General features: G+C 51.1%; 1 protein-coding gene across 1 annotated transcript in view; it reads right to left on the reverse strand.

Annotated features, from left to right (window-relative positions):
- Celsr1 (cadherin EGF LAG seven-pass G-type receptor 1) overlaps positions 1-12,262 on the reverse strand; it is a 136,219-nt gene that overhangs the window by 22,454 nt on the left and 101,503 nt on the right. Inside the window, exons 10-20 of the mRNA XM_057791439.1 lie at positions 9,651-9,836; positions 8,471-8,584; positions 7,754-7,928; positions 6,883-7,024; positions 6,459-6,579; positions 4,955-5,138; positions 4,553-4,654; positions 3,656-3,750; positions 3,043-3,252; positions 1,985-2,168; positions 445-588 (exon numbers count right to left, since the gene is read on the reverse strand). Coding sequence (XP_057647422.1) covers positions 445-588; positions 1,985-2,168; positions 3,043-3,252; positions 3,656-3,750; positions 4,553-4,654; positions 4,955-5,138; positions 6,459-6,579; positions 6,883-7,024; positions 7,754-7,928; positions 8,471-8,584; positions 9,651-9,836 — 1,657 coding nt within the window. The remainder of the gene's footprint in view (positions 1-444; positions 589-1,984; positions 2,169-3,042; positions 3,253-3,655; positions 3,751-4,552; positions 4,655-4,954; positions 5,139-6,458; positions 6,580-6,882; positions 7,025-7,753; positions 7,929-8,470; positions 8,585-9,650; positions 9,837-12,262) is intronic.

Here is a 12,262-nt window from a genome sequence, read left to right on the forward strand (position 1 = left end):
CATACACCTTACCATTCACATACTGAATGTATATGCAACATATACATTCATACACAACATACACATGTATACACACAGAATACCACTCATATACACATCAGGAACATACATACCCACACATAGATAGAATATACGCATGCTTGCTTGCAAGGGACACTCATGAGCTCACACACAACACAATCACTTTTGTGGTCCGCTTTGAACAAACATAACACATGCATGTGGAAGCTGCAACTGAACAGCTTGGAAGATGGGGCCTGTTCTGAGCTCGCTCCCACATCCGTGAGAACCTCGCCAGTATTTGTAGAAGATGCCTGAGCATCACTCAGGTCTGCTTGCTCCATGACTCGTTCAGAGTACACGCGGGACTCTTAGAGGGTCACTCTCTCCTGAAAGGACGGAGACACTCAAGGCAACAAGGGACTTCTGCGTAGGCGGCTTCACCTTTTTTCTCTGGCGGTTTGAAGGTGTCAGCTGGGAAGGACACGGAGGACTCCAACTCCCTTGGGAACTCTTCCCGAACGTTCTCAAACCTTGGCACCTGGGCACCGGTGAAGTTAAACTTGTCGAAGACGTCAACTGCAAGAACTGGGACAATTCCTTGACTCACTCCCACGTGCTAGCGTTTTCTTGAACCCTGAGTTTTTATATGATAGCTGTTGTTGCCACAGCAGCCACTGTCTCTAGGGAACCTACTGAGAGTCCCAACAGGACAGCTGAGGGTGACACAAGGCTGAGTGTGGCAATCTGACTCTTTACAGTGGCACCTGGCACTGTCTCACATGGCTCTGGCAGGGTGAAATATGAGGGACAAGGCCAGCCACAACATGGCGGCGAGGGGTACTGCCCCACTCTATTCTCTGGGCCGTGCCATCTCCCCGCAGCCTTTCCAAGTGGTAGAGACAGAGGCAGAACTGGTGAAATCAACCATGACAGATCAAGCTCTGTTGTACGGACTCACACTGTCTGCTCTCTGCCTTGTGGAAACACCTACAGGCCCCTGATGGGACACACAGTCGAGCTGTCCCTCAGCTGGTGCTGGCCACCGCCACTCTGACAAAAAGATAGAATCATGCCTGTATGTGCCAGGGGCCACCCTCACACCATCCTACCCTAGTTAAGACTGCCTGCTAAAAGCTGAGCATAGAGGTGCCCACCTTTCAACCCAGCACATAGGCAGATTTGTGAGTTCCAGGATGGCCTAAAATGCAGAGTGAGACCCTGTCTCAAAAGAGCCCCTCAAAAAAGACTCACTGCTAGGACAGTGCCCCTTGAGCCACCTGTAGGAGGAGTGAGGGATAGGAAGAAAAGCCTGTGGTGTGGGGTAAGGGAGCTCAGAGGGTCAATATCAGCAACGCTACTGGTCCTGCACCTAATTAGAAGAACTCTCTGTGGGATGGCGATTTTCAGGATGTGGGGACTGCTTGCCGGCTTTGTCCAGACAGATTGGGAACTGATTTTACCAACCTGGGGCTTTCTCTGCCTGAAGAAATCAGGACTGTTAAACTCCCAAGCCTAGAGATGTGTGTACTAGTGTTTGATGTAACATGGACCATGGGGTGCAGGTAGCACTGATTGCTCCCAAGCTGGGAGAGCCTGCATCTCCATCCCCACATGTCCCTCCTGCATGTACTTTTATCTATGTTCAATGAGGAGAGGGGCATATTGTCCCCAGGCAGGCTGCACTGTGGGGAATCCCAAACCTGGATGTCTAGAAGGCCAGTTGGACTCCAAAGACCCCAGGGTGACACCACCATGGAAGTATCAGGCCCCAGGAATGACATCAGCCATTGTAGATGTCTTTCGAGTTGGGCCTCTTCTCCCATTTTACAGAAGAAGAAGCTAGAGGTTAGAACTGAGCTGCTGGCTCACTTTTCTACAGAGTGCCTGGGCTGTGCTCCCACCTACTTCATTGTTGGTGGCCAATGAATGCCCAAAGTCCCTGGGGGTCAGGTGTTCTGCCCTCCCACAGGTCAGTCCGTACTCATGTTGGCGGTGATGATGATGAAGGGTCTCAGATAGGTCCTTTTCACATTCCGGGCCACGTTGCTGAAGTACGCCTCGAAGTGCCTCAGGAGCTGTGCGGCGCCGCCCTCACTTCGCTGGATCTGTTCCCACGATGCCTGGGTAGCCGGGGCCAGGAGGGCACTGCCCGTCTGGACAACGTCCTGGACAGACAGACAGACAAACAGATAGATGGTACTCGGTCTTCTGTCCTCAGATGCCTGGTACTGAGATGGAGCAAACCATCTTACAGACAGCCAGGAGCTGACCAGGACTGAGCTGGACCAGGAGAGCATCATCAGAGTCAACGTCAGAGGCCAGAGACTGCCAGGAGAGTGTCTGGCTGAGGGCTGTGCCACGGGGAGGGAGCAAAGCAGGGCTACAAAAGGACATCGGCAGTCAGAGACTCCACCAGGGGTGTGCCCTGCTGGGGTCTCACATAGACATCCCCAGACACTAAGGAGAAAGTCAGGCAGGGATGTCCCTTCATTTTAGACCCTGGACCACACAGGTAAACCAGAGAAGGGAACCACAGTGTACTTCGCTGAGGATGGAAGTGTGGTGAGGCCAGCTGCGGGCATACTCGTGGGGCGATGCCCCACAGCTACACCCACCACAGCAGGGTTTATGTGAAACAGTAGTCAGCATGGTATTGGATGTGGGGCTTAAATGACGTGGAGCAGAGGGCCTTTGAGGGAGGTATCTGTAGGAGGCTCAAGAGCCTATTACTAGGCTTCACCATTCTCTGACTGTGTCCTTGGGCAAATCCTAAGCTCCACGTGCCTCAGTTTCCTTATCTGTCAAGGGGTAAGAAAATATGCATAGCTAAAATGCGTGCCACTTAGACCGCTGCGCCTACTGAGTGGTCCCTATGTTAGCATTGCTGCTGTCAGCAAAGCTGTGATCCACCCTTGCCTCATGAGACTTTTTCACACCTGAAGTGAAGGGATTTGGACAGGGCCCCGTCCTGTGCTTCACCAACTGAGCCCAGCTCCTGACCCCTCCACTCCTGCTGCACTGAGTTCACCCTCCTCTTACTTCGTGGAAATTAGCCTCCCGAGTGGCTGCCAAGTCGAAACCCTGTTGGCGGCTCTCATGCTGCAGGATGCGGGCCAGCAGCTGGTAGGCTGTGCGCACATCATTGCCAAAGAGTGTGCCATTGCGCTGTGTGGCGTTCCTCAGCGCCTTTGCCAGCCTCAGGGACCTGTCTCCATCCATCCTTGTCTCGTTGCGGCTCAGCTTCTCATTCTGGAACAAAAAAGAAATGGCAATGTTTGCAAATGGCCCTTCCCGCCATTCAGAAATTCTCTACTTTTTAGTATCCTTAATAGTACTTTAAAGATTCCAAACCCAGAAACGATCCTGAGTTGACAAAGGGCAAACCTGCCGGGCGGAGTGTGTGGAAGCAATGTCACAGTTTGGTGACAGTGAGGACTCTGTCTACAGAACCAGAATCAGAGGACAGAAGAACTACGAACTTGAGACCAGCCTGACTCACCTGAGTGAAGGAAGTGGGCCCGGCCCCTGCAGCCCCAGGCTTGTACCTTCTCCACTTGCTTCCAGATTCACAGCCTCTTGGGAGCCATACGTGACCCAAATGCAGCCCCTATAGCACAGACCCAAGAGGCACCTCCCCAAAGCTGTGACCTACCATGACCTTGAGATCCACAAAGGAGCCTGAGGTGCAGTTGAAGAGCTCTGGGGGAAGCCAGCCCTTCTCCCCACTGCAGTGCCGAATTGCATTGCCTTGGGAACAAAAGCATGCTCAGACTGTGGGTAGCCACCTAGTAACACCACAACCCGATACACTTGGCCAACCCTCGCCCTGAGCATAGATGAGGGTCCAGGTGGGGGCTATGTCAGCCAAGTTCACAGCCACAGAACAGGGACAACACATGCGCTCATATTCCATGCTGAAACCCAAGCTGCCCTGATAGTTAGGCTCAGACCCTCTGGGTTCCCTGCAATACAAGCAACTCTGTGGGCATGGACAAGTCTGTGAGACAATGAGCCAGTGCTGAAGACCTCCACACAGGGCTTACTGGAGACAGCATAGACACCATTACTTGCCATTTTACAGAGAACAAATACCATAGACAACAAGATGACTTGCCAAGGCCCTAGGCAGAGTGGCAAAGCATTTTCATCCGTTACGCCCCTTTCATGTTCTGCTTTCTGCTATCGAGGGGAAAACTATGTCATTTCTCCCAACACATTCCTTAATTGCATATTTGAAAATCAAATTAAAGGTGTGTGGGTGTTTTGTCTGCATGTATGTCTGTGTATCACCACCACATACGTGCCCGTGCCAGGGAGGCCAGAAGAGAGCTTTGGATCCCCCAGAACTGGAGTTACAGATGGCTATGAGTCACCACGTGGGTTCTGGGAATTGAACCCAGGTCCTCTAGAAGAGAAGCCAGTGTTCTTAACCAAGGAGCTATCTCTCTAGCACATGGGATTCTTTCAATGTTGACATTCAAAAGCTCAGATGTTCAGCCTGCCTGAGACTGGTTTCCTATCCTGAGGAAAACCCAGGCACAGAACTTACCCACTGATCCTTTGGGGCATGGCACCGCTGCTGGCTGTCCAAATTTTGTCTGTGGCCACCAGATGCCAGCCTCAAATGCTCTGGGACACCCATTGTAGATCACTGAGGGCAGAGGAAGGCATCATTCAACTCAGCTCAGCCGTACACAAAATGTCCTACGTCCCACCTACAAAAGGCTCCTGACAAGAGTGACCCCCAGCACCTTCCAGTCACCATGCACACTAGGGCCTCACCAAGACCAGGTTTCTAGAAGGCCAAGAGCACTCAGAATAAAAGGCTGCCAGGATTCTCTGAGCCCAAGCGATATGCAGGCACACACATGCACATGCTAGCATACACATGTTAAACAGGGCAGTCTGTTCTGCAGTGTGACCATAAAGGGGTCAGGGGACAATAACAGACCTTCACAGCCAAGTGAGGTGACCTCGGCAAAGGGGTTATCACAGCGGTTGCACTGGCGGCCGATAACGCCAGGCTTGCAGGCACACTGCCCAGTGTCCATGTCGCAGGCACGGCTGTGGGAGCCATGGGGGAAGCAGTCGCAGGGAAGGCAGGCATCCTGGGCTGGGGGCTTGTAGTAATTCTCCTGGAAAAGGCATAGGTGGGGCCAGTGAGATGGCTCAGTGGGTAAAGGTGCTGGCCACACAAGTCTGGCCGACTGAGTTCGATTCCCAGAACCTACAGAAGAGTGGAGGAAAAGAACTATCTCCACAGAGTTGTCCCTTGGCCTCCCCATGTGCACCATGACACTAAATAAAGAAATGTAATAAAACTCTTTTCTTTTTTTTGACAGTGTTTCAAGGCACCAGGCCTGTGTCACTGTTGGATCACCATGGAGCACTCGGGGCCAGACTGACACTGGAGAAGCATCACAGGCAGCCCACGGTGACAATTTCCTTCCTTCTCACCCTGTCTCCTTGACAACATGTCCCTTACTAAGTGACTACAGCTACCCTAAAACCCAATGGCAATCTTCTAGAGGCAACTGAAGGCCCCTGCAGTTGGGGGTGGGACTTCCCACAGCTGTGGCTAAGCACACAGGAGCATTTTCAGAAGCTGTGAGAACAGGTGTCCAATGCTGTACACACATTAGGTCTGGATACCAAGACAGGGTGTGGCTTGTGTATGTGTGTGTGGGGGAGTGCCGGGGATCAAATCCAGGGTCTGTGCAATGCCAACTGTGTGAGCTCCACCTTCTGAGCCATATCCCCTGTCCTCCAGATTTTAAAAACCGACATCACTAAGTGCCAGCTTGGTAAAAGGGCAGGGGAGCAGTCGACTAGGAAAACCAAGGCTGATGCCAACGATGTGGCAGCCTGCACAGAAATGCCTTGATCTGCTGTTCCTCATTTGGGCGTGGGGCTGAAGAAAGACTACAGTGGCTTCTAGATCCCATAGTGGGACAGTCTGAACCAGTTTAGATGTGAGTGGCCCTGGAGTGTTCACAGAGCACAGGTGAGCAACCCAATATATGTTTGTTTGCTTTAGTATTCAAGACAGGGTTTCTCTGTGTAGCCCTGGCTGTCCTGGAACTCTTTCTGTAGACCAGGAAGGCCTTGAATTCAGTGATCTACCAGGCTCTGCCTCACGGGATTAGACGCATGCACCACCACTGCCCAGCACAACCCAACATCTATATTCATGCGTGCGTGGGTATATGTATGTACAGGTAGTGTGTGTATGTGTCACTATGTACAGGTAGGAGTGCATGCAGATATTTGTGCTTATATAGGAATGTATGTGAATACAGGTGAATGTGTATATATGAAAGTTTATGATATATATACACGGGTATATCTGTCCATGTGTGTAGACTCACGTTTGTATGTAGGCCATACTGTGCATGCATGGCCAGCTTGCTGGGCTCAAGTCGAAGAAAGGTGGGGACAGACTGGTGGCCTCTCACCTTGCATTGGCATTGGCCATTGGTCTTGTTGCAGTCCGGATCAAAGCCTTGACTGACGGCACAGTGACAGGGGCCACACACCGGGTTCCCCCACCAGCCTTTGGGGCAAGGAAGGTCAACTCTGATGGGGAAAAAAAGTGACAGATGAAGGATACTCAAAAAAGTTGTGCCTTTATCCCTCCCTTTATGGGCCATATACCCAACCAGGCTCTGTCTACAGAAATGGTTTAAAATGATGTTTTTCTCCATGTTTTCATCTGTCTTAAAGACCCACATGAGAATCCCAGTGAGGGCCTCAGTGTGGCATAGACAGGAGGGGCAGGGTGGGGATGGCATCTGTACCTCCCCACACAGGGGAGAAGAGGCAGGGAAGATGGGGACAGAAGCCAAGGGGGCCACCAGGCAGTGTCATGGGCTCTCTTACTTGTTCTCGCAGTACTGTCCGTAGTGGCCGGGCCCGCATTTGCAGGAGTAGCCGCGGGGACTGTTGGGGGCGCGCACACATGCTGCTACATGCTTGCAGGGGTTCAGGAGACACGCGTCCACACACTTTCTTCCAAAGTACCCTGTGGGTACAGGGACAGCATAAGCTCTACTTCAAGGCTTCTCCTGCATCCCATGCCTCCCGAAGCGGACCATTCCTGCCACTCAGCAAAAGGGAGGAGCAACCTCTCCTCCAGGTCACAGGAGACAGACTGGGGAAACATGGAAGGCAGCCAGCCCAGGCCAGGAGAGGGTGGAATGCAGGGGTGTAGGTCTTGGCTGTTCCAGACACATGGGCAATGGGAGCTCTTGATGGATAGCTTCAGTACGTCTCCACCAACCAGGTCTAAAAGTGACCGGTGCATGTGACATTAGGATGCGTCACTCTTATACTACCGACCGCTCCAGCTGCACTTGGAAATTAAAGTCCCAAAATGTTCTCTAGGCTGAGAAAGAAAAGGCAAGGGACTCTGTTTCCAGTAGAAAGGTCCTCTGTTTTCCGAGGGGAGTAGGGAAGTTGAAAGAAGGTCTATCTCGGTAGCCCAGGCTAGCCCCCGGGAACCTCACCATGCAGCCCAAGCTGGCCCCAGATTTGCAGCAATTTTCCCTGCCATGGCTGACATTTCTTCCCGGGTGCTGATATCATAGGCGTGAGCCACCATGCACGGCACAGAGGCCACTACTCAGAAGACAGCTCAGGACCCTACAGCCTCACTGAGTTGACCGGGGAAGCTAATGCCCCAAATCAGTTTCCCTAGATGCACTGTAGCCACCAAAGGCTCCTCTACTATGGAGTAAAGGGAGGGCCCCACCTCTGTCGCAGATGCAGGAGTAGCTATCCCAGGTGTCACGGCAGTGGCTGTGTGGAGGGCAGGGGTCTGAGGCACACGGGTCCTCCACGTCACAACCGTCCTTTACCCTGACCTTGAGGGCGTCATTCATGTTCAGGGTGGCGATGTTGGTAGATGTCTCCCCCATCCTCACGCCCTGCATTTAAAAAGTGAGGGCAGCTGGACTCAGTCCCGGAGTGTTAGAATCCCAGAAGGTAAAGAACCCTAGTGATGAACCCCAAAAGGTAAAGAGACGTTAAGAAAGATCCCAAATTCTCTCCCAGTCTGAATAGTTCTTATCCCCACAGTGTAGAGACCAGAGACATGGGCAATGTTGGATCACACAGTATGGCCAGCAGCAGAGGAATGTATGGTTTGTGTCCCCTGCAGGGGGCTGTGAGTGGGACAAGGGACATGTAAGTTGCTCCCTTGACAGTTGTGAGACACCTGTGTGGCTATGAAGTTGGACCAGGTGGCCATGGCAGAAGCAAGAGGATGAAGGCTGGGGATGTGGGGACTGGATCCTGGCATAAAGAGAGCTATGGGGAAAGTGGGAGTGAGCAGGAAACGTGAGTTAGAAGTTTAGGTGCTTAATAGATGGCCATTCCTTTGTTAAAAAACAAACCGAAGAGTCATACCAACTGCAGTGATGGCGGCCTGAGCCAGCCATGCAAAGACCTAGTGCCATGCCCGCCATACCTGCATACAGCCTCGGAAACCATGGCGTACGGACAACTTGTCCTCAGACACACCTCCGATGACGATAGTCCGCATCTTCAACCCCGGAAGCTGGTTCCCAATCTGCACCGTGCTCTACACAGAAAGAATGGAAGTGTCTGGGCACACTTTCCCAGTGGGAGGAACAGGGGGGTCTCTGGGCACACTTTCCCAATGAGAACAATGGGGGTCTCTGGGCACACCTTCCCAGTGGGAGGAACGGGGGTCTCTGGGCACACCTTCCCAGTGGGAGGAACGGGGGTCTCTGGATACACCTTCCCAGTGGGAGGAATGTGCTAAAGACCAAGGCAGAGGGACAAGAGTCCCCTCCCTAGAGCCTCCAAAGAAACACTTGGCCTTCTGGAGGGAAGCAGGTTGCCTGTATGTGGCACATAGGGCATGGGATCCAGGTGGTCAGTGGGGAAGACATGGGCAACCTTCCTGCCCTATAATAGGCATAGCACCCAAAGAGCCATGCTGAGAGAATGAGCTGGATTAACAGCAGACAGGCAGGGAGTGGGGGCCATGCATGACCATGGGAACACCATGGGTCGCAGCTGGCTCCCAGCCCCAGCAAGGGGCATCTAAACTCAACAGCTATGTACTCTTAGAATGTGGTGCAAGGTAAGCTAAGACTCCGAGGCATTCTCTCAGCATGTGGGTATCTTCTGGCACGTGCCATGTTCTCTGGCTGGGAACTGCAGAAACCAGTTCAGAGAGCATTCTGAGGGTGTTGTCAGGAGACAGCTGCCATAGGGTTGGGACAGGTGTGTGTCTGTGTCTTCCAGCCTGTTGGCTCCCTCGTCTTTTCCAGCTTAATTGACTTTTCCCCTTTCTGGGAAAGGTGTGCTGATATCTGTGTGTGGGGACAGACAGGCACAGGGCTGGACGATGAGATGCTACTCAGAGCAACTCTGCCAAGGGGAAGCTCTGCAAAGGCACCCGAAGCATCATGCTGGGAGACCCAGATAGGCAGGGCCCATCTCCAGACTACAGAAGTATCCTCAGCATACGTGGAATAGAAGGTACTAAGCCAGGGATGCCAACCAGTACTTCTCCAAACCTCTAAGGTCCCTGCAGGCACTGGCACATTGGGCACCATTGTACTTTCCTGGGGGCCAATGAAGGAACGGTTCCCAGGAGGGTACAAGTACATACTCACTTGGTCCATCCCATAGTCCAAGGTCATGACGGCCAGGTATTTGATGTCCTTGCCCTCCTTGGCACTCCTCAGTTCTATTAGCACATGGTGCCATTCTCCGTCGGTTACCCGGGACTTGGACAGCTGCATGGATGCCACGTCAGAAGGGCCATGGGAGACCTCAAATTGGATGTAGCTGTTGAGAATCTGTAGGGCAGAGAAAGCCACACCAATTGACTGGTGTAGTGATATGGAGAGCATTCTGCAGACATCTAATGACACAGACATGCAGACAGGTTTAGACATGGCACCAGCGTGGGGAAAGAAATGGATTTAAAAATTAAGAGCCAGGCATGATGGTGCCCACCTGTTATCCCAGAACTTGGCGGGACAGCAGAAATGATCCTGAGTTTGGAGACAGCTTATTCTTAATAGCAAGTGTCAGGCCAGCCTGGGCTACATAGTGAGACTATCTCAAAAGAGGAAGAAAACAAAGAAAGACACAGGTTTGGCTGGGGATGTAGCTCAGTGGTAGAGCACTTGCCTGGATATGTAAGGCCTGGGCTTTGCTCCCTGACAACACCACACACCAGCAATTAGGGACAATTTTAGTTTGTCGGGCTCTAAAGACATGCATGAAAATCACGAGTATTGCACCTAGCCTAGAACAGTGTTTTAAATTAATGCGGTTAAGGCCAGGTGCAGTGGTGCATGCGTTTAATCCCAGCACTTGGGAGGTGGAGACAGGGACAAGAGCAGGGGAAGCCGAGGGGTAGAGGCAGGGGCGAGTGGATCTTTGTGTGTTTGAGGCCATCCTGGTCTACACAGTGAGTTCCAGGCCAGCCAAGACAAAAGCGAAAAACCAAACAAGCAAAACCACAAAAAGAAAATAAAAGAAAGGAAGCAAAGGAAATGAATGCAGCTGGGGGCTGACAAGATGACCCAGGGGTAAAGGCACTTGCTGCCAAGCCTAACAACCTGAGTTAGACCCCCAAGATGCCCAAGATGGAAAGAGAGAACTGACATACACACTATAGTACATACATGCACACATATAATTAAAGAAATAAATATATAAATGTCAAATTTTTAAATTAACACAAGCTGGAGCAATGGCCAGAGGATTTTTTTTTTTTTGACTTGACAGAGAACTGGGTGAGTTGGACCATCCTCCTTCTGTGGGTCAGGACAGCTGTGTGACGCTCTGAGTGACAAGGCTGAGCTGGAGGGCCGAGGCCAGGGAGAAGGAAGCGGCAGGTCCTCTAGGGGCTGCTTCCCCCAGGGCCACCAGCTGGTTCTGAAGACTCAGTTGCAGCACAAGCTGAAGAGGGTCGTGCAGGCCCATGGGAAAAAGAAGAGAATTCTTATTCCAACCAAGCTGGATGGGCAGGAATCTTCAAGGCTTAGCACTGGGATGCTTAAGGGCTAGACAGACACTCTGAGTAAACAAGAAACAGAGCAGATCCTGCAGGGACAGAGCCTGGCTTTGACTCAGCGACAGTACTAACATGATCTGGGGCAAATGGTTCCCCTGGCTGCCACCAACAACAAACAAGATGACAAGGACACCAGTTCGCTCTAGAATTTCAGTACAATGCCTAGCACTCAATAAAAATTTCCCAAAGTATGAGGACACGGTAGCATTTCTAAAAACTCAGAAGAGTATAACAGACCCATAGGGATGACAGAATTGTCGGAACCAGGTTTGTGAGCAGTCATGAGAGCCACAGACAGACTTGGGGACCATCAGACTCTTGTTTCTGGCTGTCCGTGTAACATTCCAGAAGGATCAAGCCACTACATTTCAATACATGGGAGAAAAAATAGAAAGCAGGGCTGTGGCTTATGTAAGATGTTCAGTTAAAGATTAATGCCCACCAAATTGAGACTTAGATTTAAAATCCACTGAACATGACACACTTGAAATGCAAAGACATAGAAAATGTTGAAAGAACAAGTGTGGACACAGCCAGGTAGTGGTGGCGCACACCTTTAATCTCAGCACTCAAGAGGCAGAGGCAGGCAGATTTCTGAGTTTGAAGCCAGCCTAGCCTACAAATTGAGTTCCAGGACAGCCAAGGATACACAAAGAAACTCTGTCTTAAACTAAAACAAAAGCAAAATGAGGACAGAGACACTATAGACAGAAGGGCTAGTGTGGCTGCATAAGTAGACAGAGCACTTTAAGGCAAGCATCATCACTAGAGAGAAAAGGACTTTCCTAAGGACACCAGAGCCAGCCTGCGAGGAAGGAAAACAGGTGAGCACTGAAGTCCAGATGCAGACTGCCACAATAACAGACAAAAACCAAAAAAACAAAACAAAACAAAAAAACCACCCCAAAAAATCAAAAACAAAACAAAAAACAACTTTGAAAATGGCATAGTTTTTTTTTTTTTTTTTTTTAGAGGCTGGTTGGTTTCTTCCTTTCTTTCCTTTTTTCTTTTCTTTTTTTTGGAGATAGGGTCTCATACAGCCCATACTGGCCTCCAACTTCCTATGTAAGCACAGGATGGCCTTGCATTTCTAATCCTTTGTCCTCTACTTCCTAAGTGCTGGGATTACGAGGGTGTGACACTACCCCTGGTTTATGCAGTGCTGGGAATTGAACCAAGGACTTTGTATACCCTAGT

Source organism: Chionomys nivalis, chromosome 17 (genome assembly GCF_950005125.1).
Source record: "Chionomys nivalis chromosome 17, mChiNiv1.1, whole genome shotgun sequence".
Taxonomy (NCBI): Eukaryota; Metazoa; Chordata; class Mammalia; order Rodentia; family Cricetidae; genus Chionomys; species Chionomys nivalis.